Below are 27,711 nucleotides of genomic sequence, written 5' to 3'. Positions count from 1 at the left end.
GAAATGCAACCAGCTAGAGCTGACCTGGAGATAACTTTCACTCAATTAAATTCACACCTTACAATTGATATTTTTGTGAAAAGAATCAAATCATCGATCCAATTTCTTTCCTAAGATACACTTTGTACACAATTGGAGAGATTCTGCACACTATGAACAACATGCATTTGGGCGTCTTTGCTTGCGCAAAAGCTTGTAGGCTTTATACCATGCTGTATGCTGCTGAACCTGGTGTCCTGTAGCTCCAACATTCTTTTTGCTTTAAACGCTCTTTACGCTCCTTTCGTAACCTTTTCTTGCAGTAATCCTTGCAACTGCTTCATCCACCAGAAAATGTTATCATCCAATTCGGAAATCAACATTCAATCTTGAGATAACAAGGTGAAAAATCACAATGGCCCACATAAGATGAGAAAAGTGTGTGTGTGTGTGTGACCCACTAGTAGTAGGGCCACTGCTTGATGCCCCTCTTCATAGAAACTTAGAAATAGAAATAGAAAAACAAATGTCAAACTCTCTCTCACATGGCTAATATACAAAAGACTGAGTTAATGCTCCACTTATAAGAAAAAGGAAGACAAAAAGGTTTGCCATCATTAGCTTGCCATGTGGCACTACTTGACAGGCTTCCTCCAACGGTCCACAAATTGCTCTTTCACAAGCCAAGCCAACATAAAATATCCCAATGAGGGGAGTATCAGTATCTTAACTGTAATGTGGCACTACTTGACAAGCTTCATCCAACGGTCCACAAATTGCTCCCAAGATTCGCTAAAGCCTTATGTAGGCCAAAAACAATTTGAACCTCATGCAACATCTTTCACAAGCCAAGCCAACATAAAGCATTCCCAATGAGGGGAATGTCAGTATCTTAACTGTAATGTACTACGTCAAAGGTATCCACATGACAAAAGGATATCCAGAGTATCTACGCACAAATGGGTGTTCATAAGAGTGACTAATGGTTGCATAATCGTCAACATGTATGTGTGTGGAAGTTAGCTGTTTCTTTGGGTAACTTTCCTTTAGAGCTCTGACCATGCATTCTACCCAATCCAATGAAGTATTCTTTGGGGAAATATCACACAAGAAAACCAGTCAAATCCAGCTAAACACTCAACCAAAATTGCAGCTATCACAACCCCATTGAAAATTTATCCAAATTAAAATCAAACGCTCCATCAGGCTAACGCAATCCAGACAAACAAACAAAGTAGAATTGAAACCAAGAAAAACGCATATTCATCCAAAACAAAAAGTTAATGCCTTAATACGCTCGACTCTTCTCCATCAATTGAAACGCATGTATTAATTCTTTATAATGAGAGCTACCACGTAATAGGATAACAAGAGAAATGCAGCTCACCTTCGGTTGATTAAAATCTCCAGCTCTCTCAAGTGGAATGCATTGCTGAATACACCTGGCTGTAAACACAAAAGAAAAAGTCAGAGAAATGAGAGAAGTGACCCTACATCCAAACAAAAATTTTGCCGATGATAAGAACAGCTATGTCTCAGTAAAATGGGCACCTCTCTACAAAGAGGACATTTTGCACTTTTCTTTGCCTTCTTAAAACCATTTACTGTAGATACAGAAGCAGCAGAGCAAGCGCACTTGAAACAGAATATATGCCCACACTTGAGGGCCACTGGTTCATACACAATATCCTGCAATTAAACAAAATTGAAAGATTTGCTTGAGCCATTCTGAAAGAGTTATTCAATTGTAAACAATTGAAAAGATAGCCTACCAAGCAGATAGAGCATGTAACGTCGACTTCCAGCCTCAGCGTCTCATGCAAGATACATGACAACATTGGCTTGACACTCTGCAAGTCACAAGTACTTCCTGGGCAAAGCTCTGGAACAATATTTCGGGACTTGTTCAACTTTAAGTTGAAATAGAGCGCCAATAATTCCACAAGCCATGGAGACTGTAGCGCTTCCACATGCACTGCCATTAGCCATGTTCTAAACTTGGAACCTTCTGTTGATGTATGCACCTGTACAGTGAAACACAAACATGGATTAGTGAAGTCTCAAGTCCCAATAAATGGAATGAGCCATAAAGCTACAGACATTTCAAAACAAAAGGCATCTCAAAATGGAGTGAGAAACAAACTACTAACATTTCAATGCTAAACACCATGATAAGATTCAGTGCCCAAATTCTGATCTCCATCTCTTACATATATTCCATCACGAACACTAAACACCTTGCAAAAAATTCTCACCCTCTCTTAAGCCTTATCAGAGAAAAGATGACTTAGGCCAACATGACAAACAAACACGGCCCTTCTGCCAAAGCTACATAAAATGTGGAACAGGAAAACGATAAGGCGGAATGGGCGGAGGTCCGGAACAGGAACAGTGCCAAAGCAGGAACCACATGGAACCACAGGCATTGGAAACACTTGAAATATGTAATTTTTGGCTCCTTTTCTTGGGATAGTCGTTCCTAACAATGCAAGAATGCAGGCCCACTGTGACATCACTCGTTGCTGCTGCCGCACACTCCCCCCTCTCCTGCACCTGTCGCCCCTGGCTCCCCCCCCCCCCCCCAGCGCTGCCAGCAGCCCTGCTGTGCGCGCGCTGCCCCCTGCCCTTCCCTTGCGCTGCCCCTCCCTGTCGCAAGCCCCGCCTTTGCGCCCGCTCGCTGCCCTCGCTGCCGCACGCTGCCCCCTCTCCTGCACCTGTCCGCCCCCCCCCCCCCCCCCCCCCCCCTGCCTAGCGCTGCCAGCAGCCCTGCTGCGCGCGCGCTGCCCCCTGCCCTTCCCTTGCGCTGCCCCTCCCTGTCGCCAGCCCTGCCTTTGCGCCCGCTTGCTGCCGTTCCAGCCCGCCTCGCTCTGCCCTCTCCCGCTGCAGCTTCCAGCCCGCCCCGCGCTATCTCCTCCCCCCCCCCTTCCCGCTCATTTCATTCTCTGCCGTGCTCTCCCCGAAGGTTTCTTTCGTTCAGGCTCTGGCAGTGCTGGTTTCTAGACAGTGCTTGTCGGGGTCTTTCTGCAAAGAAATTTCTTTATCCACTCCTTCTCCGCCACAGCAGCAGACACAGATGGAGGCTCAAGCTCCGCCACAGAGGGACTTTGATGAAGTCTCTCGCCCGACCCCGCCGAGCCCACCATTCGACTTGCTCTCACTCCGACAGAGCAAGAGAGCCTAGCCACAGAGATGAACGCCTGTAGGCGACTTCCGTCATCTGCAAGATTCTCGGCACAATACCCAACAGAGGAGAGCTGCGTGACCTTCTCCAGGCACGCCTTTTTGCAGAGGTGGGCAAGATCTTGAACGTTCAGTTCCTCAGATGCGGCTACTATCAGATAGAGTTTGAGACCTCCGAGATGGCGTCCAAGGCCATCGCGATGAGCCCCCTGACTATCTGAGCAGTTCGAGCCCACTTTCGACAGTGGAGAAACGGTTTTGACTTAGCTTCGGATGTTTTGGTAGAGGAGTTCGACCTTCCCATCTCCGTCTGCCTTCCTGGTTTGAGGAGGGAGTACCTACCACTTTTGTCCAGGATAGGCTCAGAGATTGGGACTGTCCTGGAGACACCTCGCACGACGGCCTCAGTAGTTGCCAAGGCGGCCGGCATTCCCTCAGTTCGAGTTCTGATTAGGGAGTCGGGACACCCACACTCTCCCGAAGGTCATACATGATACTACTTCCTCGGGTGAGTGGGGGTTGGTTCAGAGAGAGCGTGGAGTATTCTCCCGAATCAATGTTTTATTTGTAGACAGATGGGTCATCTTGCGAAGGCCTGTCCACGGAGGAGACCCCGACCTACTCCACAAGCCCAGCCCTAGCCCTTAAGGGCTAGCCAGCAGCAGCAGGCAAAGCCACAGAGCACGCAGGCAGAGCCACCCTCTGAGCCTAGGGCTCAAGCAGAGGAGGGGTGGCAGCAGGTTTGTGGTCGACGTCGGCAGGGGCCACCGCGCCAACCTGGCGCTCAGAGTGGTCCTCAAGCTCTTGCCAGCAACAGTGGGTTCCAACGGGAAACCGTTTCGACCCTCTACAGCAGGACGAGGTCCCTGCTCCAGCCTCCACCTTAGCCTCACCTTTGACAACCCCCCTTACCCCCCCCCCCCCCCCCCCCGAGTTCCCCCCTCTTCCGCCTTGCCCCCTCCTCCTTCTCCCTCTGCCTCTCCATCTCGCCCTCCCCCCTTTCTGCCCCTGCTCCCTCACCTCCTCCCGCTCCAGTCCCGCAGCCCTCCTCGGCTGTTAGGAGATCTCTTAGCAGCGCTTTTGCCATGAGTCGCTTGGCGAGAGAGGGACAGCCTTTCTTGCGACCCCCTCTTCAGGTACAGACATCTCCCTTTGCAGCAGTTCCTCGTGGTCTGACGAGCTTCAACATTTGTCGTCGTTGGGATTTCTTTGCCTACGACTTTACACGGTTTCTCGGCGACCCCTCACCAGACCTTGAGGCAGCCTGCTTCAGAGTTCATGTGAAATTGTTCCTTGCAGCTAGGGCGATAGAGGCCTTGGACTCAGCAGTTGGCTTCTCTTTTCCCCTATGCGGCACGGACCAGGCTGAGTGGACTATAGACTCAGTGTTGAAGTGGCTGCAGACACAGGCCCTAGAGTTCTCTCATCACATGGGAGACCTAGGGGTTACAGACTTGCTACAGACTCTTTGGCCATTGGCCAACTTTGTTGTGACACCTCCAAACGCAGCAGGATGTAGACGTGGTTTACTTTTTTGTTGACACGTAGAGCCCACCATGCTATGTACACATACATGAGGACTCCTGGACAGAGGAGATTGCTTTATGCACGGCTCGGTCTACTTGGGCTTGGGCTAGACACTCTATGCAGTCACACCTATCTTGAGGACGCTCGAATGCGGATTACTCCCCATCCAAGCCTGCCTCGAAGATAGCACCGTTAGTTGCTATGGCAGCATCAGTTCTCTCTCGCTCCACATGAGGATAGTCTCATGGAATGTACAGGGACTAGGTGGGCCCTAGTTTCAGCGTCAGAGGGGCCGGCTTCGTCAGCGAGGTCTTGTGGGAGGAGAGATTGACCTTCTTATGCTACAGGAGCATCATCTGAGAGCTGCAGTAGACGTTGTGGTCAACTTTTGCGTGGACAATATGAGACTTTTTGGTCAGCTGCATTTGGACCTGCAGGCATCCAAGGTGGGATATGTATGACTATTGCCGATTCTTTCCAGCAGGCCATTGTGGGCAAAGGGATTATCGTGCCAGGCAGGGCTCAATGGATCACTATGCAGGTTTAGTGTTGTCTCGTGGGCTTCCTGAACATCTATGCGCCCAATGTGGCGAGAGCACGTGCAGAGTTTTGGTCTCAGATTGTTGAGTCTCTGCAGCAGGCAGAGCAATGGTGCATAGGGGGTGACTTCAACATGTTGGAGGAACCCTTTGACAGGATTGGTGGTAGCCATACTACTATGCATGGAGTTGAGTTGGCAGCTTGGGAGAGGTTTAATATATGACTGCGGGTTTCAGATGTCTGGCAGCATTCTAGCTTTGCGAGGCCCCCAGACAGCCTGGCCTTCTCTCGTTCGGCCGTAGAGTGGGAGGCGTGAATCTATCTCGGATAGATCGCTTCTACACTAGTGACCACTTCTATGACTTGGGTGGGACAGTTGGCATTCTGGCAGGGACTTCCTTCTCGGACCATGCACCAATGATCCTTACAGTGACTGATAGGCAGAGGAGGGGGAGCACGATGCTACGCATCCCTCAGGGGGTCTTGATGGACTCAGCGCTCAGAGAGCGAGTGGAGGCTTTTTGGACAGAGAGCTTAGACATGCAGGACTCTCCTGCTGACAGAGTGGCCTCAGCACTTATGTCACAAAGTGATGATGTGTCTGCCCGAGAGCTGAAACCTTGACTGCTGCTGAAAACCCTAATTCTGGGAACCCTAACCCTAAAACCTGCAAACCCTAAAATCTGCCAGAAACCCTAACCCTAACCCTAAAACCTGCAAACCCTAAAAACTGCCAGAAACCCTATTCTAACCCTAGGGCAGCAAGCTGAACCCGGAAAAAGCGCTGACATGATGACGTGGCACCGTACACTGCTTTCCGGATTTTGCGGCATTGATTAAGGGCTGCGGCAAAACTGCTTTTCTCTACGCGATTGGAGAGAGAGAGAGAGAGAGAGAGAGAGAGAGAGAGAGAGAGAGAGAGAGAGACTTTGCTTTTGATCTGAAGCTTTTGGGGCTCTGCTTTTAGCATCCCTTGTAAACATTAAATAAGTGGTTTGGACTCCCACTCTAAAGAGCATCTGGACGCAGAGTCTGAGAGTGAGACCCGAATCACTCTTGTACTTTGAACTGATTAATACATAAAGAAATACCATAAGGGGCGCCAATCTTTGGGGCCAATATCTCTAGGCATGGAACTCCGCCGGGCCAGTGCAAATCTATTGTGAACTGTGAACTGTTTTGAAGTGGTTATTTGGTGCTGTCGCGATTGATTCTGGACTTGGAGTATCCAAGTCCGTTACAGTGGTATCAGAGCACGGCCGATTTCTCTTCTATGGGAAATCCGATCCCCAATTTCTTTTCCGTGGCACCTATGGCTTCACGCAAGGATCGGTCGACTCCCTCTGCATCCAAAGATGCGAGCAGGGATCACAACAAAGATTCCGGCAGAGAGTATGGCTTGCCTCGGCCTACTCAGGCGGAGCAACGAGAGACGAAGCGTCGTCAGTTGATCTGCGATGCAACAAAGATGACGCTCAGTTTTGCGAAGGACCCGAAATTCGCAAAATCTATGAGCGAGACTTCTTTCAGGAAGTGCACGAGCAGTGGCAAAAAACCACAATACCACCCCCGAAACCCGCTCTCAAGAAACCTTCTGCTCACAAGAAATATTCAAAGAAGGAATTAGAAGAGGTGGTTGATGCACGGATTGCTCAGCTTTTTGATGCGCAAAGCAAAGCTAAAAAGCACGGCAAAAAGCAAAAGAAGGCACTGACTTCCCGGGTTATTTGGGTCGCCAATCGACATTTGACAAAGCAAAGAAACAGAAGAAGCGTATTTGATTTGAAGGAGTACCCAATTCTTCTTCTTCTTCTTCTTCTTCTGACGGTTCTTCTAGCTCTTCAGATTCGAGCGAAGAAGACAGAAAAGGCAAAAAGCGAAGCAAGAAACAACGCTTCGGAAAAGGCAAAGAAGTCTAAATCTCGCCCAGTGAGTGACAGTTCTACAGAGGACTCGTCTACAGATGGTTCAGACTCTGACGACGGCAACTTTTATGCAAACAAGAAGAATTTTTATAAAGCCAACCAGTATGACTTTCTGGAAGATAAAAGCAAGAAAGTCTGAGAGTTTAAGGAAGGTGGACAGTCGATCAAATTTGACACTTTTTCAGGATATAAAGATGCTTCGAAGGCTGTCTTTTATACAACAATTTGACATCGCTTTCGCGGGGGAACGCTACTCAGAGCACTCCAAGATTCGGAGAGCTGCCTCTTATTTTAAGGGGAATGCTCGAACTTGGTGGTCCACGCTTCTTTTAAACAAGACTACGCTAGTTAAATGGCTGAAATTTAAGAAGCTTTTTATTTCTTCTTGGCTGACGCAAGAGTCTGAACGCGATATACAAGCTGCTTGGAACCATCTTCGGATGACCAAGAGAGATACAGTGGATGCTTATTGCGAGAGATTCTGGAGCTCTTTTCTACCCGCATCTTCATTCAAGAAGATCTCGTTCAGAGAACAGATTAAGCGGTTTACCTTGGGTCTACCTATAGAGATCCGAGATCACTGCTTGGAACAGAAGTCAGCTTCTATTCAGGAGTTGATGAGTCATGCGAACCTCGGGGCTTTGCCATTCACTCTGGCGGTCTGACCTACCCCACCGATGAGGTCATGACACAACGAGCCAAACAGACTTCAGCGAATGAAAGTAGAAAGAGAAAGAGCAACTCAGAAAAGAAGGATACACGACCCAAGCTTACTCCTCAGGAGAGAGCTCGCTTCATCAGGGAGGGGAAGTGCTTTGGATGCAGGGAACATGGACATATCTCCACGAAGTGCCCTAAAAAGGCACAGAAAGAACAGAATGACAAGGACGACGACATGCCTGAGAGTTTGAGAGCAGCTGAGGAACGTGGAAGAAAAGGCAAGATGAAAACAGGATTGGTTCCAAATTGTGTGGGTATCGATCCCAACACCATGGACGAGAGTACAGAACTTTGCCGAGCTTGGGGCAAAGTGAAAGACCAAGAGGCCCTGATCTTCTTTGATGGAGGAGCCAAGGCAAACTTCATTTCACCGGAATTGGCGGTGCGGCTCAAGATCACTCCCGATTGGATGGGACCACTTGCGGAGGCAGCTCTAGCGGCACCCGGCACGGACGTAGCCATTACACCTGTCATTGGCAAACTTCGGTTGCATTCTTAGGGGTATTTGGGGCATGAGGACTTTTTCATAATGCCTTTGGAAGGTTGTGATGTTCTCTTAGGGTTTCCCTAGTACCATAAGAACAACGCCGTGGTCGATTATCGGGCGAGGAAAGCGACATTGACTACAGAGAAGGGCATAACCATTGTACTTGATATTAAACTGAAGGGCGAGTCTGTCCCTATTGTATCGGCTTCGGCCATTTCTAACTTAATGAAATCCAGTCTGTTTGTTTACTCGATCTTTATGAAAGAATTGAGCGATAAGGATAGGACAAGTATGTCTAAACTTGATAAAAAACGCCAAGATTTTCTCTACTCTCACGCCGATTGCTTCTCAGAGGGCCTACCAGGCGAGTTACCACCTGCTCGTCCTGAAGATCATACCATTGATCTGATACCTGGAAGCACATCACCGAACCGGCCACCTTACCGTGTGAGCCGAGCACAGAATGAAGAGATTATGAACCAAGTGAAAGACCTCTTGGAAAAGGGTCTTGTCCAGCCTAGTACTTCACCGTATTTCTCTCCATTGTTGTTGGTTTTGAAGAAAGACGTATCTTGGAGAATGTGCATCGATTATAGAGCTCTCAACAAAATCACCATCAAGAACAGATTTCCGATTCCTAGGATCGATGATATACTCGAGAGATTACAGGGATCCTCGTGCTTTAGCAGGATTGATTTGAAGGTGGATATCATTAGATCAAAATCGCGCCGGAAGACGTCTCCAAGACAACTTTTCGGACGACTTTTGGGTTATTTGAGTTTTTGGTGATGCCTTTTGGCTTAACCAATGCTCCTGCGACATTTAACCGGATGATGGACATGATTTTTCGAGAGTACAGGCTATTTGTTGACACTTTCTTTGACGATATCATTGTTTTCTCCAAGAATGAGGTAGAACACAAAGATCATCTGCTTCAAGTCTTTCAGGCATTACGAGAACACAAGTTAGTGACTAATGCAAAGAAAAGCGAATTTTTCCTACCAGAGATACACTTTTTGGGACACATTGTCTTAGCAGCAGGAGTGCAAATGGATCCGGCCAAGATAGAGACTATACGTGATTGGCCCGATTTGAAGAACGTCCATGAAGTTAGAAGCTTCTTGGGACTGTGTTCGTACTACAAGCGGTTCATTCGAAAGTTTGCAAAGGTTGCTTCCCCTTTGCATATCTTGACAAAGAAAGGAGTCCCTTTCTCGTGGGGACCCACAGAGGTGACTGCCTTTCAGACCAGAGGTGACTGCCTTTTAGACATTGAAAGAGAAATTGACTATGGGACCAGTTTTGACTTTGCCGGACTTGCAGAAGTCATTTGAAGTATATTGTGATGCTTGTGGTCTTAGTCTGGGTGCGGTCTTAATGCAAGAAGGCCATGTCATTGCTTACGAGATCCGATTGTTCTCAAGGCCAGAAATGACAACACAGATTTATGAGAAAGAGCTTTTGGCGGTTATCCATGCTCTTACTCAGTGGCGGCATTACCTACTCGGAGCGGATTTTACTGTCTTTACAGCTCATCAGAGTTTGCGCTACTTCTTGTCATAGAGGCAACTTTCGGAAAAGCAAATGCGGTGGGCGAACATCTTGTCACAGTTTCACTTCCAGATTGTCCATGTTCAGGGACAAAAGAATGTGGTGGCAGATGCTTTGTCTCAGAAGCCGTTGGTTCTAGCTATTTCCACGATAAATCATAGGAGCTTCGAGGATATGGTCGACCAGTATGCCACAAATACAGATTTGTAGACGTTTTCACACGGATACGGGACGTGGAGACAATAGCGGGATATTCCATTCGGGATGGCTACTTGATGAGAAAAACCATGTTGTGCATTACACAGCCGCTGATGGAAAAGGTTATGACTGAATGCCACTGTCCACCTTTTACGAATCACCGCAGCATTGCTACCACCATGAAAGGGGTAGAGAGATACTTCTTTTGGCCGAGACTCAAAAAGGATGTGGAAGAGTTTGTGCGCAGTTGCTTAGTATGCTAGAAGGTCAAGTTTGACAGGCATAAAGCATAGGGATTGTTACAGCCTTTACCCATACCCACCCGCCCCTGAGAAGTATTGCAATGGATTTCATTTTTTATCTCCCGAGAACACAGAGTGGTCACGATGGTATCTGGACTGTTATTGACAAAGTTAGCAAATAGGCTCATTTCATTCCAGTGAAGAAAACAATCAAGCCGGATCACTTAGCGAGACTGTTTGTGGCCCAGATCTTCAAATTACATGGCATGCCTGAGACGATTGTCTCCGACAGGGACCCCAGATTTACGAGTTTGTTTTGGAAGGCAATTTGGGAGAACATTGGCACGCGGTTGCAGTTCTTGTCATCATTCCACCTGCAGACTCCACCCGCAAACTGACGGGCAATCTGAGATTGCCAATTCAGTGGTTTTAGATTTATTGAAGTCTTATATCTCGGATCAGAAGACTCAATGGGAAAAGTACCTACCTTTGGTGGAATTTGCCGACAATAACACGGTACACTCTTCGACGGGGAAGGCGCCATTTGAGATTGTTGAAGGTGTTGCGAAGGTTCCACCCTTCCTATGCACGAAAGATAAGATTTTTGAAGCGGATGAATATACGCGAGACTTAGATACGGCTTTTGCCAAGGTTCGCGAGACTTTGCAGAAATCTCAAGAATGACAGAAAAAGGCAGCGGATCGCCATCGTTGCGACTTGAAATTGAAGGAGGATGACTGGGTGATTTTACGTTTTGAGAAGGCACGCCTGAGAAAGAAAAAGGGAAAGGAGAGGCTTTTTCCAAAGCTTAGTATGCGATACTACGGACCTTTCCACATCTCTGAAAAGATAAATGATGTCTCCTTCCGGCTGAAACTGCCTGATACTTGGAGGATTCACAATGCATTTTATGTGACTCTCTTGAAACCTTTCAAAGGTGATGTGCTTGATGATGGGGAGCCTGATGAGCAACCCGAAGTGGAAGAAAACGAGGAGATCCTTGTTCCTGAACAGATTTTGGCACATAAGGATACGAAGAATAAAGGTAAAGTCCGAAGGCGGTTCTTGGTTAAGTTCAAGAACTATCCTGCATTGGATGCGAAGTGGATGGAGGAGGAGGACCTAGCAGATACTCCTCAGGTTGTGAAACTTTACCTCGAGGCTTTTGGTTTAGCATAGTCTACTCCAAATGGAACCCAGAATTCAGCTTGGCCGGGGATCTGGTGCAGTGGGATGCACAAGAGGGGAGTTACTCTGCTCCTTTGTCAACAGATGCCTTGATTTAGATACTAGAGTCACTGATGTCTCTTCGAGCTTCAGGGATACTGAGAGCTGATAATATTCTGCTGTATGACTTTATGAAATGGAATTCCTGATTATGATACTGATTTGTTCTTGACTTCTTTTAAGTGCAGGAACTGATAGACGAAATGACTGCAGCATTTTGGTCTGATTGATCTCGAATAGACATGGTTGCAATAGGGGTTAGTCAATCGGACATTGATGAGGTCCCGATTGGATCTACATGCGATTGCTAGCTACATTGCCGATAAATCATGGTCTAAGATCAGAATGAATGTTGAATTGTGATGTCCTATAATGTCGTGTGATGTGACTGTCGATTGGTACATGTGCTAGATGTGTGTTCCTAGTATGTAATTACTAACAGTCAGTGTCTGCTAAGACGGTTTATGGCCTTTGTCTGTTTTGTAGGCATAATCGAGGGCGATTACAATGCTTTCAAGAGGGGGGTATGTCACAAAGTGATGACGTGTCTGCCCGAGAGCCGAAACCTTGACTGCTGCTGAAAACCCTAATTCTGGAAACCCTAACCCTAAAATCTGCCAAAAACCCTAACCCTGACCCTAAAACCTGCAAACCCTAAAAACTGCCAAAAACCCTAACCCTGACCCTAGGGCAGCAGGCTGAACCCGGAAAAAGCGCTGACATGATGACGGGCACATAGTCACGTGCTTTTGTCAGGAGGTAGAGGTGATTGTTTCATGCTCACACGTTCGGTCAGACAGGGCTGCCCTCTTGCCCCCTTCCTCTTTCTGTTCTATGCTGAGGCGATGAGCAGGTTTTTGGTTTCACAGCAGGTTGGTTTACGTGGCTTAGCGCACCCTATTCGGGGAGATAAGCTATTGGACACTGACTTTGCAAACGACTCAACCTTGTACTTGGATGGCCAGGAGGCCAACCTACACAGGTGTGAGCAGGCTCTTGAGACTTTCTGTTGTGCATCTAGCGCACTGATCAACTCGAGAAAGACTGTGGCTTTCTCGGTTGGTAGTGCTCCTACACGCCCGATTGGATGCCAGGTGAGGGTTTCAGGTGGATTCCCCCAGGGACTGCCGTTCGGTACTTGGGCTGTCAGGTTGGTTTGGACTCGTCTCCCGAGCAGTAGATTGCTCCCCTCCTCCTGTCTATCAAGAGGAAGTTGTTACATTGGAGCTCCGCATGACTTTCTTTGGTAGGCAAAGTTGTAGTGGCCAACCAGATGTTGTTGGTACCATCACTTCTTGTTGGATCTTCTCGAGTTCTTGTATCGGCCAGGTAGAGAGGCTGATCAAGAACTTCCTTTGGTCAGGGCGTGACACTCAGATAGCCCGGCCCAAAGTGGCATGGCAGGTCATCACTCTTCCTTGTTCTCACGGAGGATTGAGGATCATAGACCCAGCATAGCAGAGGAGAGCCCTTCTTGGGAAGTTCATCATCAGAGGACTTCTTCCAGGTGAGGAGCCCCGGAAGGAGTTCTTGCTTCAGCGGCTTAGTGCTAGTGTGCCTCAGGCTGGAGGCCCCTGGCGACCATCGCTCCATGGATTTTCACAGAGATGCGTAGAGTTGGCTTGAGCAGGAGACTTGAGGATCGCTTCGCTGTGAGTCTACTCCGATCTTGGGAGCAACTGCGGCGAGGCCTGGAGCAGCATTAGCCTACTTGCATGGAGGAGCGCCTGAGACAGCCCCTTGTTTGGAACCCCATGGTTAGCACTCAGAGAGGCCACTTGGTTGGTAGTCGGCCTCATGTTTCCTAGGGTCCCATGGCAGAGGGTCCAGCACGCTCTCTAGGTGACTGGTTACAGGTTTTAGGCTTGTCAGAGGAGCTTCAGGGCATTCAGCTACTACAGGGCATGAGAGGGGTGCAGAGCATGTGTCAGAACATCTTAGAGGCAGTACCAATTGACTGGCTCACACCTCTCACGTCAACAGCACCCAGATGGATGGGAGCCTTCACGCGACTGGAGGTTCTCATCTCAGTTTGGGCTTGCTCAGAGACTATATCCTCCCTGTTTTTCGAGCTACAGGGTGAGGGATGCTTACACCAAGTTGCAGTAGAGGCCCCGCAGGTGGTAGAGTGTTGTTTTCAGAGGATCCGCGTGGTGGGCATCTGTGGGAGGACTTGTGTCATAGATCCCCACCCAGCAGCTCTTGAGACTACCCACTGGAGACTGTGAGCTTGGGAGAGCTGTCCACTGGCACGAGTATAGTGGGATCCTGGAGAGTGGCTTTGGAGGGACCTTTCTCCTCTACACACCATCCAATTGTCCCTTTCTTTCAGTACACTGTTCGACTGGGACGTCACATACTGGCAGCGTAGAAAGAGGTCCTGCTGCAGCACCTCATTGGCAGGAGGAGGGTCTCACAACTGAGTTCTTGGCAGCTTTTTGGGAGAGGTGAAACTCCAGACAGCCGAGACGAGTCACTTTGTTCCAGTGGCTGGTTGCACACAGAGCTACAACAATTGGGAGCTGGCTTGTACATAGTGGTCTCTCGGGGCTGCATGTGCAGCTTGTGACCATCTTGTGGAGAGTCGACGTCACTGTCTTTGGGACTGTCCTTTGGCACAACAGGTGTGGCTTCGTGTCCTTCGGCTGATGCCAGCTCTTTCCACAGCTCGGCAGTACACTTGGGGGGCAGCTGCTTGGTCCACTCTCACGGGCCCGGCACTTCAGTTTGAGCTATCTCCCACCAGCAGGATGATAGTGATGCAGGGGGGTCCACCTACACTCCAGCCTGCTACAGAGCTTACTCCATAGGAGTGATGCAGTGAGAGAGAGGAGTGTTGGGAGCTCATCAGTGGCCTGACACTCTCGTTCATCTGGCGGGCCCGCTGCTTCCGCATCTTCGAGGCTCGCCCTGTACGACCAGCAGAGACTGTTCGGGGATCTTTGGCTAGAGCTGATACATACTCTCAGAGGACAGTTCGAGAGACTCCAGGGCAGTTCCGACCGCATGCAGGAGGGCATAGAGGCTTTCCTTCGACTCTAGCATCCTGGGCCTTTTTTTCACCATGGTCCAGGGTGTGCTCCGATGGCACTACCATCCACTTGTGTGGCTTTTCCCTCCTCCCATCTCTTGATTTAACCTCATTGTACATATGCTGTTTTTTCATTGGGAGAGTCTCCCCATCATGATTGCTGTAGCCCTCTCTTATAGAGGTGGTTGTAGCCCTAAGGGCAGTTTCATTAACTAATAGAAGAATCTTTTTCTTGGAAAAAAAAAAAAGAACGCAGGCCCACATTGAAGGTCCCAAAAGGGTCGATCCCTGTGACTTTGGATAAATATTACCTAGAAAACCCTTAAAATACTCATTGTTGACCACTTTCTAACTTTGAAACGGGCTTTTCAAAGATGAATGCATTCTGGAACAGGGCAAGCATGTGTATCCTGTTCGAAATGCAAATTGAAATAGCACGTGATTGGAACAGCATTTCCACATACCGCATGACTGGAACACGTTTCAAGCACCCCGCGGGCCAGAATGCAGGCTTCTGCAGCTGTGACAAGCTAGAGCTGGGCATTTTTATCAATGCTGCTTAAGAGTCGATAATACTGATTCGAACTTGATAAGCTGTTCAACACAGTAAATTGCCCGTTCGGGAACAGGTCTCCTTTCTGTAGTACAAAGACTCAAGCTTTCAGGCGTACTTGAAATAGACAATAACCAGCAATATATGTTAGCATCCAAGTAGATTAGAATCAGCCTGCTGCTGTCAAAAACTTTGCACTCACCACTAACTAACTATTTAGAGCCAACCTTTCGAGTATACTAGGGTTTTGAAACTTGTCTCGCTACAAGATCAACTTCAACTCAACCTTGGCCCTCCCCTGCCATTGCCACCCATGCAAACTTCCACAACGATTTTTTTGAACACCCATAAATTCCGTTTTAATTGCAAAAAGCAGTTACTCTGCAAGTTGCATGCACTCTTTGGGCAATCCAATGTGGAAAGGGACATATGATTGACTGCCAACAAAAAGGCTCACCACCTACCTTAGATTTGCAGTCCAAATTCAAAGACTTATAGGAAAACTGGCCCCAAACTATCTGCCAAAGAAAGTTTTGCAAGTACTAAGTAAAGATATCTAGCTAAATCTCAGAAACAAGAAATATTCTTGCTAACGATGCTCAAAAAGGGCCAGTGCTGTCTAAAAGCCTGTTCAAAAAGCGACAGGCTTTCTGCACACTCATCCTCACTTTGAACAAATTTTTAAAACATTGTCTTCAAAATCTGTGCTTAATTTGGTGAAATGACGTAACAACAGACACATCAAAGCACAATAGCGAGTTTCCTATCGAAGAAAATTTTTATCGCCAGCAAAACCAAGAAGCACAAGTCTATATAACACTGAACCAATACCTTGTCATACTTCTCCAGCAGCTGCCTGGTAGCAAGAGTGGTCATTGACACATACTTCACTAATCTTTGCCCCTCTTGTATCATAGCTAAGTAGTCCCGTGCATGCTTTGACTTTATATGGAAAATACATTTTGTAATACCAGATGCAAGATGGATTCTCAAAAGCCACCGCACCCTACTGTTGAAATATCTTGACACTGCTGCCACCTCCTTCTTTAAAATGGGGAAAAATTTGTCATCACACCCTGTATTCCAGCCCAAAATAACAGTCAAGACAACAATATTCAACAAGCTCTTTGGCTCAAGCCTTGATGCACTTGAGCAGCACAGCAATTGGTCCAGACCATATCCTTTCAGCAAAAAAACAGTAAAAAGGCCTCTTTGCATTGGAAAGTAAATAAATGACATACGAACCACCCATCTGACACCAGATATTGACCACTCGTGTAAATAGCACATTATAAGCACATGCCTTACATATTGTAAGGATGTATGTTACTTAAAAATATCAAAGCTCTCCCACCTCTTGTGAACAACATGGAAACTCTCTCTCTCTCTCTCTCTCTCTCTCTCTCTCTCTCTCTCTCTGTGTGTGTGTGTGTGTGGGGCTCCCTGCTTCGAACTCTTAGGTTTCCCTACCTCCCTGTCTCCCCCTGGGCGAGGGCAGCCCTGTGGAGGGACGTGAACACACAGCCCCGCCCTGGGATCCAGTCAAAGCAACTCACTGCTTGCCCACCTGCGCCTGGTTGGCGGCCCACATCAGGGTTTCTTGCCCACAGCAGACCTGCAGTCCCGCCCTGGCAACCTGCAGACCTTCAATGTGGACATTTCAGCGGCTGCCTTGTGGAATGCTGCTCACAGTGCTGCCCAGTTTCAGTTTTCAAACAGGGATTAAGCTTCAGATCCGAATCTCAATCAATCTCTCAAACCTTGAAGGTTTGAGAGTCCTTTCAAACCTTTGAAGGCCCAAGAAATCATCAACAAGTCAGCAGTCCAGATTCTGCCAAACCCGGTCATTTTGTTAAGGTAGCAAAGGACATCTCAATGTCTTCCTTTAGTACCCCGATCTCACGCAAAAGCTTCCTCGCGGTGGCTGCAACACCAAGAAAGGATCCTACCGCACGCCGAGAAGCAAGGATTGCCGCCCTCGAGGCTCAAATCCAAGAACTCATTGGAGAGAACGAGAAACTCAAGCAACGCCTGCTTACGCTATAGGAGACCAAGGAAGTAGAGAGCCAAGCTCTACTTGCAAAATCCCAAGGTGTTGCAGCCTCCCTAACCAAAACCGTCAAGGCAGTAACGGAAGTGCCACGAAGCGACACACAAGAAGATTTGACACCAAGATACAAGCAGTTTTACAAGTAAAACGGAAGTCCACGAAGCGACACACAAGAAGATTTGACACCAAGATACAAACAGATTTACAAGAATGCCGATTGCAAGAATCCCTTGGCCTTAAGGTCAGGATTGGACTTAAGGTCAGGATTGGAGGACTTCACTCACCATGGTGCACCAGCAAGGACACTCGAAGAAGCAATTGTCAAGCTCAATGACATTCTTCAACCTGTCAATATCAAGCCTGAGACCGTCAACGACACACACAGGCATGTGCCACCTGAGCATTGTATCCTAACCTTCAAGGACAAAGAAGAACGGATGAAGCTATGCCGATTCCACCTCCTCAAGGGAAAATTGTTTTGGATCGCCGAAGAATTGATCACAAATCGACTCAAAGTTAAAGCAAGTGAGCTCAAGAAGGTGCATGAAGCTCACAAAGAAAGTAAATGGGCAGTCTACCAAGGTGGTAAAGCCATCATCCAGGAGTTTCAAGATACAAATCACCTCTCCCCATTGACCCTCCCTAGGTTTTGTTTTCCGCTCTTTTTACCCTTCCGATGGACCTTCAATCTCTAACTGGATATGTATCACCATCTTCTGCTTAATGGGCACCCTTTTTGACAACATTAGTGTATCCTCCAAGAGAGAAGTAGAGCACAGACACCATCTCGACTCACACGTTTTTCACGCATTATAGGAAGAAGAGCGAGTTTTTCTAGTCAAAGATAACACTTTTTGGAACACATCATCTCTTTTGAGGGTGTAAAAATGGGCCCGGCCAAAGTAGAAACTATCCGAGATTGGCCAGATTTGAAAAATGCACATGAGGTTCGCAGCTTTTTGGGATTATGTTCCTACTACAGGCAGTTCGTTCAGAAGTTTGTGGAGATTGCTTCGTCCCTACACATTTTGACTCAAGGAGGAGTTCCTTTTAATTGGGGAACATCAGAAATTGCTGCATTCAAGACTCTAATTGACAACTGGTCATGTATTGATTCTACCAGATTTGCGGAAACAATTTGACAATTAGTTTTATGTTTATTCTACCACATTTGTAGAAACACTTTGAGGTTTGCTATGATGCACAGTGTGCACTCTGGGGGAGGTCTTAATGCAGCAGGGCCATGTTGTAGCCTATGAGAGTAGAATGTTCTTGCGATCAAAGCGAATTGCACAGATCTACGAGGAGCTGTTAGTAGCCATACATGCTCTTACTCAATGGCGACATTTCCTACTCGGAGCAGATTTTACAGTGTTCACCAATCGCCGAAGTCTGAGATACTTCTTGTCCTAGAAACAACTTTCAGATAAGCAAATGAGATGGGCGAATATTTTGTCGCAGTTCCACTTTCAAATAGTCCATGTTACCAAAAAGAAGAATTCGGTGGTAGATATGTTGCCTCGAAAGCCACAGATATCGGCTATTTCGGCGATAGATCATCAGAACTTCAAGGATATGATTGATCAGTGCGCCGCAGACCTAGATTTCGCAGACATCTTTGATTGGCTACAGAGTGGGAAAACAGTTGCATACTAAGCTTTGAGGAAGGGTTGTTTAATGCGAAACACAATGTTGTGTGTCACGTAGGGGTTGAGAAACAAGGTCTTGATAGAGTGCCATAATCCACCTTTTGCTGGGCATAGAGGCATCGAGAGCACCTCAATAGGGTGTGGAAAAGTATTTCTATTGGCCGAGGCTCAAAAAGGAAATGGATGAGCTTGTTCGTAGTTGTTTAGTTTGTTAGAGGGTCAGGTTTGACAGACACAAGGCACCTGTTCTACTACAACCTTTACTCATTCCTAACCTACCTTGGGAGAATATAGCAATGGACTTCATTTTCGAAAGACTCAGAGTGGGTATACCGGCATTTGGACAGTCATTGACCGTTTCAGTAAACAGGCTCACTTTATTCCCGTAAAGAACGCAGTGAAAGCCAATCCTTTGGCTAAATTGTTTGTCTCACATATTTTCAGGTTACATGGTATGCTTGAATCTATCGTATTGGATAGAGATCCCTGCTTTACAAGTTTGTTTTGGAGAGCAATATGGGAGAATATAGGCACACGCCTTAAATTCTCATGCTCGTTTCATCCACAAACAACGGAGATAGCCAACTCAGTCGTTTTAGACTTGTTAAAGTCATACATCTCTGATCCGAAGACTTTGTGGGAAACGTTTTTGTCCTTGGTGAAGTTTTCTTACAACAACACAGTTCACATGTCTACGGGGAAGGCGCCATTTGAGACTATTGAGGGTGTTAGAAAGGTTCCACCCATTCTAAGCACCAAAGATAAGCTTTTTGTAGCAGATCAGTATACACAGGATCTAGACACCGCTTTTGCCAAGGTACGCGAGGCTTTGGAGAAGTCTCAAGCACAACATAAGAAGGCAGCAGGCAAGCAACATCGTGATTTGCAGCTGAAGGAAGATGATTTGGGTGCTACTCAAGTTTGAGAAAGCACGATTACGGAAGCGGAATGGTAAGGAGAGACTTTATCCAAAGCTAAGTATGCAATACTACGACCTTTCCAAATACAAGAAAAGATAAATGATGTGTCCTTCAGATTGAAGTTACCAGATACTTGGAAGATTCACAATCCATTTCATGTGAGTCTATTGAGACCTTTCAAAGGTGAAGTGTCAGAGAACAGAGAGCCAAACGAGCGACCAGAAGTGGAAGAGATACTTATTCCAGAATAAGTCCTCGCTCACAAGGAAAGGAAAGTGAAAGGTAAGCTGACAAGATACTTTTCGTTCAAGTTCAAGGCCCTTGATGCCAAATGTATGGAGGAGGAGAACTTGCACATACTCCTCAGATACTAGAGCTTTACCTTGAGGCTTTTGGTTTCACATGTTAAGTATGGAGCCTGATTTACCCTTGTAATTTTCTGTGGTAAAAGCGCACATTTGTAAGGCCCCCATTATGAGGAGAAGCCATCGTGCGTGAAGGAAAATCACTCACCGGAAACCAAAATTTTCACGGATAAGAATCAGGGGCAACTTTAAAGGCCTCGGGGACGGAGGCCCCCGAGACTTTTTTTTTTCGCTGGAATATTCTTTTTCGCCGGAATATTATGGCCGGACGGCGGCCGGAAAGTGGTCGGAAAACAACTGGTCGGTTGGCCGGTGGCCGGTAGTCAATGGCCGATGGCCGGTGGTCGGAAGTCAATGGCCGGTGGCCGGTGGTCGGAAGTCAATGGCCGGTGGCCGGTGGCCGAATTCAAAAGCGGACTTGTCTTCTCAAGGGCGCCCACACATGGGCGGATTGGAGGGTCCGATTTGGACTTATTCGCACAAGGGCGGCTACACATGGCTGTCTCTCATAAGAGAGGGCAGCCCTTTTGGCCTATAAAAGGAGGCCATTGCTACACACATTTCATAGTGTGAAGTTGATGCAACAAGGTGAGTGTGAGGTGGTGAGAGTGAAGCAAGGCGGGAGCTCCATTAAGGGTATAATCCCTTTGTAAACTACTTCTTGTTTTGAAGTACTAAAGCCATTGAGTGGCTGCTTTTCCGTGGACGTAGCCCACATTGGGTGAACCACGTATATCGTGTGTACTCTCTCTCTCTCTCTATACTCTATAATCTCGTGTATATAAATCTATCTCTCTCCATTAAGTAATCTACTCAATTATCTATTTAGCTACGTCTTATTTCCTAACAACTGGTATCACAGCAAGGTTTGCTCGTAGCTAAATTATCTCAAGGAAAGGATTCCTTGAATTGAGTGGGAGTTATGGCAGAGGAAGGGAAGCTCAAGATTGAGAAGTTCAACGGCAAAAACTACCAACATTGGAAGATGCAGATTGAAGACTATCTCTACCAGAAGGACCTCTATTTGCCACTAGGCGGTCTTGTGAAGAAGCCCGCAACAATGGCAGATGAAGCATGGATTGTCCTTGATCGAGAGGCATTGGGAACAATCCGGTTAAGCTTGGCGTCAACGGTGGCCTTCAATGTTTCGGAGATGAAGACCACGGAGGACTTGATGAAGTCACTTGACGACTTCTACGAGAAACCATCGGCATCCAATAAGGTATTTCTTATGAAGCGCTTGTTCAATCTAAAGATGGCAGAGAATGGTTCAGTTGCAGAACACCTAAATGACTTTAACACAAACATAAGTCAACTTCGATAAGTGAAAATCAATTTCGATGACGAAGTGCGAGCTCTCCTTATACTATCATTTCTACCGGATAGTTGGGACAGCCTTGTGATGGCTGTAAGTAATTCTATCTCTGGCACAAATACTCTTAAGTTTGATGATGTTGTGGGTGTTCTCCTAAGCGAGGAAATGCAAAGGAGAAGCACAGGAGAATCATCAAGTGCTGCACTATCAGTGGAAACAAGAGGAAGGCTTAAGGAGAGGTTCAAAAACCAAAAGGGTCGTGATCGCTCAAGGAGGAGCAAGTCACGCACAAAGTCAGTTCTTGAATGTTGAAACTGCGGCAAGAAGGGCCACGTCAAGAAGGATTGCTGGTCCAAGAAGAAGAAGGAGACAGAGTCTCAAGACAACAAGCCAACATCGGAGGCCAATGTGGCAGGTAAAGTAGAGCAAGATGCTCTAATTCTCTCATTAGACAATGTGTCTAATTCCTGGATAGTAGATTCCGGGGCTTCATTCCATGCGACACCACACAAGCAACATTTCCAAGACTACACCAAAGGTAATGTTGGGTATGTATACTAGGGAGATGATGAAGCTTGTGAGATTGTCGGCAAAGGTACAGTTTCTGTCAAAACTGCTAACGGAAATGAATGGAAGCTTAAAGATGTTAGGCATGTTCCTTCCTTCGCAAAAATTTGATCTCTACAGGACAATTGGACGATGAAGGTCACAACATTGCATTCGGAAACAAACGGTGGAAGATCTCAAAGGGATCTTTGGTGGTTGCCAAGGGTGAAAAAGTCGGTACACTTTACTTGTGTACTGTTAGCACGCAACCTTCAGCTTGTGCAGCAACTACAGAAGTTGACAGTGCGGTGTGGCACTACCGACTTGGGCATATGAGTGCCAAAGGAATGCAAATCCTTCAAACAAAGAAGCTTCTATCAGGTTTGAAAGAAGTGGACTTAGAGTTCTGTGAAGATTGTGTTTATGGTAAACAAAAGAGGGTAAAATTTCAAAAATCAGGAAATGAAAGAAAAAATAAAAAACTTGAGTTGGTTCATTCTGATGTTTGGGGTCCTGCAAGTACACCATCACTTGGTGGCTCATTGTACTATGTAACATTCATAGACGATGCGACTAGAAAAACATGGGTTTATGTCATGAAGAATAAATCCGATGTATTTTTCATATTTCAAAGGTGGAAAGCCTTTGTGGAGAATGAAACAGGTACCAAGGTTAAATGCCTCAGATCCGACAATTTTTGGCGAATATTGCAGCCAAGCTTTTGAAAGCTTTTGTGCTAGCAATGGCATTCGGAGGCAAAGGATAACCCCAAGGACACCTCAACAAAATGGGATTTCGGAAAGGATGAACAGGACAATCATGGAACGAGCACGAAGCATGCGGCTACATGCAGGCCTACCGCTTGAGCTTTGGGCGGAAGCTGTAAGTACGTCTGTGTACTTAATCAATAGGTCACCCTCAACGGCATTGAATGGGGGAGTTCCAGAAGAGGCATGGACAGGTAAACCGGTGAATTATGCATTTCTCAAAGTGTTTGGGTGTGAGGCTTTCATGCACATAGATAGAAGCCTAAGATCAAAGTTAGATGCAAAGTCCAAAAAGTGTTTCTTCATTGGCTATGGAGAAGGAGACTTTGGGTATCGCCTATGGAATCCCGAAGATGGTAAAATCTTAAGGAGTAGGGATGTAATTTTTAACGAACAAAATATGTACAAAGATTACTTTGAAAGAAAACAAACAAAAGAAACAGGTGATGAGTACATGGAGCTTGAGGACGGTGAAGACTCAAGGACTGCAAACGGTGACAATGTGCAACAACGTCAACCAAATGAGGAGCCTCAATCTATTCCCCGAAGATCTACAAGAGCAAGTAGACCTCCAGAAAGGTTTGTTCCTTCCTTCAACCATCTCTTGATCTCAGATTCTGGAGAGCCGGAATCATATGAAGAAGCTATGCAACATGAATCCAAAGAAGAATGGACGAAGAGCATGCAAGTGGAGATGGACTCACTACATCGCAACCAAACATGGGAGTTGGTTGAGTTGCCTAAAGGTAAGCGGGCACTTCAAAACAAATGGGTGTACAAGCTAAAGGAAGAAGAAGGTGGGAAGAAAAGGTACAAGTCTATGCTTGTGGTAAAAGGTTTTTCTCAAAAGAAAGGTATTGACTTCAATGAAATATTTTCTCCTGTTGTAAAAATGAACTCAATTAGGCTTGTCTTAAGCCTTGTGGCTGCTCATGATCTAAATCTCGAGCAAATGGATGTAAATACGGCATTCCCTTACGGTGACTTAGAGGAGGAAATCTACATGCTTCAACCAAAGGGGTATGAAGTAAAAGGTAAGGAGAAAATGGTTTGCAGATTAAAGAAGAGCTTGTATGGTTTAAAGCAAGCATCAAGACAATGGTACTTGAAGTTTGATCGATGGATGTTGGATCATGGATTCACAAGATGCAACTCGGATCACTGCGTCTACAAGGAGAATTTGGGAGATGGGAAATTCATCATCCTAATGTTGTATGTTGATGACATGTTGATTGCAAGTGCTAACATGCAGGACATCAAAGACCTAAAAGAGGAGCTGTCCAAATCTTTTTTAATGAAAGATTTAGGTGCTGCAAAGAGGATACTTGGTATGAAAATATCAAGGGACAGGACGAAGAAGACAATAAAGCTATTTCAAGAAGATTACATCAAGAAGGTACTAGAAAGGTTTGCAATGCAAAATGCAAAACCAGTTTCTACACCTTTGGCTGGTCATTTTAAACTAACGAAGGATATGTGTCCAAAGACACAAGAGGAGATAGACTATATGTCTAAAGTTCCATATGCTGCAGCGGTAGGTTCTCTAATGTATGCTATGGTCTGGACAAGGCTAGACATTGCACATGAAGTGGGAGTTGTGAGTAGGTTCATGGACAACCCAGGTAAAGAGCATTGGCAAGCTGTGAAGTGGATACTTAGGTATCTAAAAGGGACTACAACAAATGCTTTGTATTTTGGAGGAACTGATATTTTTTTAGAAGGGTATGTTGATGCAGATATGGCAGGTGACAAAGATACTCGAAGGAGCACTACTGGCTATGTGTTCACGGTTGGAGGCACAGCAGTAAGCTGGGCTTCAAAGCTGCAGAAAGTGGTTTCACTTTCTACCACGGAAGCAGAGTATGTAGCAATGACGGAGGCAAGCAAAGAAATTCTGTGGCTTCACAGATTCTTAGAAGAGCTTGGATTCAAACAAAACAATTGTGTCTTGTACAGTGATAGCCAAAGCGCTATCCATCTTGCGAAGAACTCAGCCTTTCATTCTAGGACAAAGCACATTGAGGTGAGATATCACTTCATACGCACTCTTTTGGAAGAGGGACAACTAAAGCTAAGAAAGGTGCATACAAGTGAAAATCCTACAGAGATGTTTACAAAGGTGGTCAACAAGGAGAAGTTGAGCTTTTGCTCATCTTCAATCGGCATTCAAGGATAAGAAGCCAGAATGGAAAGCAGTCATAGGTTTGGTTTGGAGATCAGTCTCTAAGTGGGAGATTGTTAAGTATGGAGTCTGATTTACCCTTGTAATTTTCTGTGGTAAAAGCATACATTTGTAAGGCCCCCATTATGAGGAGAAGCCATCGTGCGTGAAGGAAAATCACTCACCGGAAACCAAAATTTTCACGGACAAGAATCAGGGGCAACTTTAAAGGCCTCGGGGACGGAGTCCCCCGAGACTTTTTTTTTCGCCGGAATATTATGGCCGGACGGCGGCCGGGAAGTGGTCGGAAAACAACCGGTCGGTTGGCCGGTGGTCGGAAGTCAATGGCCGGTGGCGGGTGGCCGAAGTCAATGGCCGGTGGCCGAATTCAAAAGCGGACTTGTCTTCTCAAGGGCGCCCACACATGGGCAGATTGGAAGGTCCGATTTGGACTTATTCGCACAAGCGTGGCTACACATGGCTGTCTCTCATAAGAGAGGGCAACCCTTTTGGCCTATAAAAGGAGGTCATTTCTACACACATTTCATAGTGTGAAGTTGATGCAACAAGGTGAGTGTGAGGTGGTGAGAGTGAAGCAAGGCGGGAGCTCCATTAAGGATATAATCCCTTTGTAAACTACTTCTTGTTTTGAAGTACTAAAGCCATTGAGTGGCTGCTTTCCCGTGGACGTAGCTCACATTGGGTGAACCACGTATATCGTGTGTTCTCTCTCTCTCTCTCTCTCTACTCTATAATCTCGTGTATACAAATCTGTCTCTCTCCATTAAGTAATCTACTCAATTATCTATTTAGCTACGTTTTATTTCCTAACATCACACCAGCTATTCCAAGAGTTGCCGATGAATCAAACAAGTTGAATCTCGTGCAATGCAGACCGCACAGGAGGGGGAGTTACTCCACTCCTTTGTCACAGGTTACCTCGACGAGAACAAAGTCACTGATTCCTTTTGAGATTTCAGGGATACTTACATGTTGAGAGGATTCTGTCGAATGACTATGTAAAGAAATACTTTGGGAATTCCTAAAATGAATATGTTATATGTGCTCTCTCATGTGTGTATTGTTTGCGTACGTGTCAAAAATATGAAATGACTGCAACCTTTTATCTCTGTAACCAGAAGGGTGATGTGAATGTGATAGTAACGAGATTCAGTAGATCACAACATCCGTGCAATTGCTACATAAGTTGCAATGATCATGATTCTCATCTAAGATCTCGACGGTGATATTGATTTGAATTTTAAATGTTTAGTGACTATCTTCGTTGTGCAAGTGCTAGATATGTGTGATCTAGTACGTCGGTACATATAGTCAGTGTCTACCGAACTAGTTTTTGTCCTATGTTTGTTTTGCAAGCGTAATTGAGGGCAATTACAATTCTATCAAGAGAGGGGTATGTCTGTCACAAAGTGATGACGTGGCATGGCCTAAAGGACGGAACCCGGCCAAGGGGCTTAAAAGGAATCAGAAGAAGTTGTTCCAACTTGCAAATTCTGGCCGAGTGGCCCAAAAGAGGGCTAGGTCTAAAAACCTAACCCTCCCAACTTAGAGAACCCAACTGAGGGGCCTAACCCTTTTAAAATAAAGCAGGGGACCAATTTGCGTAGAATTGCTGATGTGGCAAGCTGTATGGATAGGCCCAGTTTTTGCGCTGACTGCTGACGAGGCACCATATGGATTTCTGCGCATTGAAGAGGATGACCAAAATTGTTGACACAGTAAGATGCCCATCTGAGATGAATAAGAATAACCACCAGTACAATATGCCATCAAGGAAATTGAGGAGATGATGATTCATCCACCAGATAGCTGCTAAAATGGACCACAGAAAGAGGGAGCTAGCAGATTGACGTTGAAAGCTGGCCGTGCAAACACCACCAACGCACAGAAGGACTGAGTCATCAATGAAGGACGACGAGGATGACTGAAGGAAGAAGCAGCAATGTGAAGAAGACCACGAGTTCAAGGGCAGGAGTGGAGGCTGGCACCCCGGCCAAACCCATAACTGTCATCGTTGAGGAAACTGCCACTCTGAATAACTCACTGCAGGGATCGAACTTCCACTTTTGTTATTCCTTAAGTGAATATTCTGATCTGTACCTACTTTTAGCTCCTTCTAGATGAGCTTCTCGAATCTCATTTCACATAATTTTGGAAGTCAGAATCTTTATTGCAGCAATTAGTTTCCCATATCTTTGAAGGCAAGCCTCTTCATGCATGTACTGCATGATATGAGCTAAACAGAATATCAATGAAGTCTCGTGACATAGAAGAACCACCAGTTTGCGGAGCATCGCAAGACTATACATGGAGCCAAGCAAGTCTCCTATGGCTAGGTTCTACACTCCATCGAAAATTTGAAGGTATAATTAGCAAAAATATGCTAGCAGATTTGCCACATGCAGCCAAAGTAGCGAATTTGCTCTTCAAATTTCTAAGCATTACAGTTCATAGACAAGAACCTGCTCATGGAAACCCTAGGGTTACTATTTTTGAAGGAAAGCGGGCGAAGTATGAAGGGCAAAGAGCTTACCGAAGCAGCCGGAGGAGCACTTTACAAGGCTCTTTTTGTTGCAATCGGCAAGAAGAGCATGCAGGCGATGGTAGGAAAGCGTGGGGAAGGAAGGGGGCTGCGTCTCCAAGTATTGAGAGTACGTCTGCTCAAACTCCACCATGGCCATGGCGGCTCCCTCTTAGCAGCTAAGTTAGCATCGACGAGAAGCACAGTGGCAGTTACTAGTTCGTGTGAAATACCAC

The 27,711-nt window shown here is 46.3% G+C and overlaps 1 protein-coding gene across 1 annotated transcript; it reads right to left on the bottom strand.

Annotated features, from left to right (window-relative positions):
- LOC147465771 (putative E3 ubiquitin-protein ligase BAH1-like 1) lies at window positions 1-27,711 on the bottom strand. The gene is made up of 6 exons (XM_086521651.1): window positions 27,488-27,711; window positions 15,992-16,236; window positions 1,752-2,003; window positions 1,531-1,668; window positions 1,367-1,425; window positions 1-314 (listed from the first exon to the last, which is right to left on the bottom strand). Exons 1-6 carry the CDS (start codon window positions 27,633-27,635, stop codon window positions 203-205), a joined length of 954 nt encoding a protein of 317 aa, XP_086377777.1. The 5' UTR covers window positions 27,636-27,711; the 3' UTR covers window positions 1-202.

Source organism: Adiantum capillus-veneris, chromosome 1 (assembly GCF_014529385.1).
Source record: "Adiantum capillus-veneris isolate H3 chromosome 1, ASM1452938v2, whole genome shotgun sequence".
NCBI lineage: Eukaryota > Viridiplantae > Streptophyta > Polypodiopsida > Polypodiales > Pteridaceae > Adiantum > Adiantum capillus-veneris.
The sequence above is the reverse complement of the archived record's forward strand: the minus strand, read 5'-3'. Positions and strand labels throughout refer to the sequence as shown.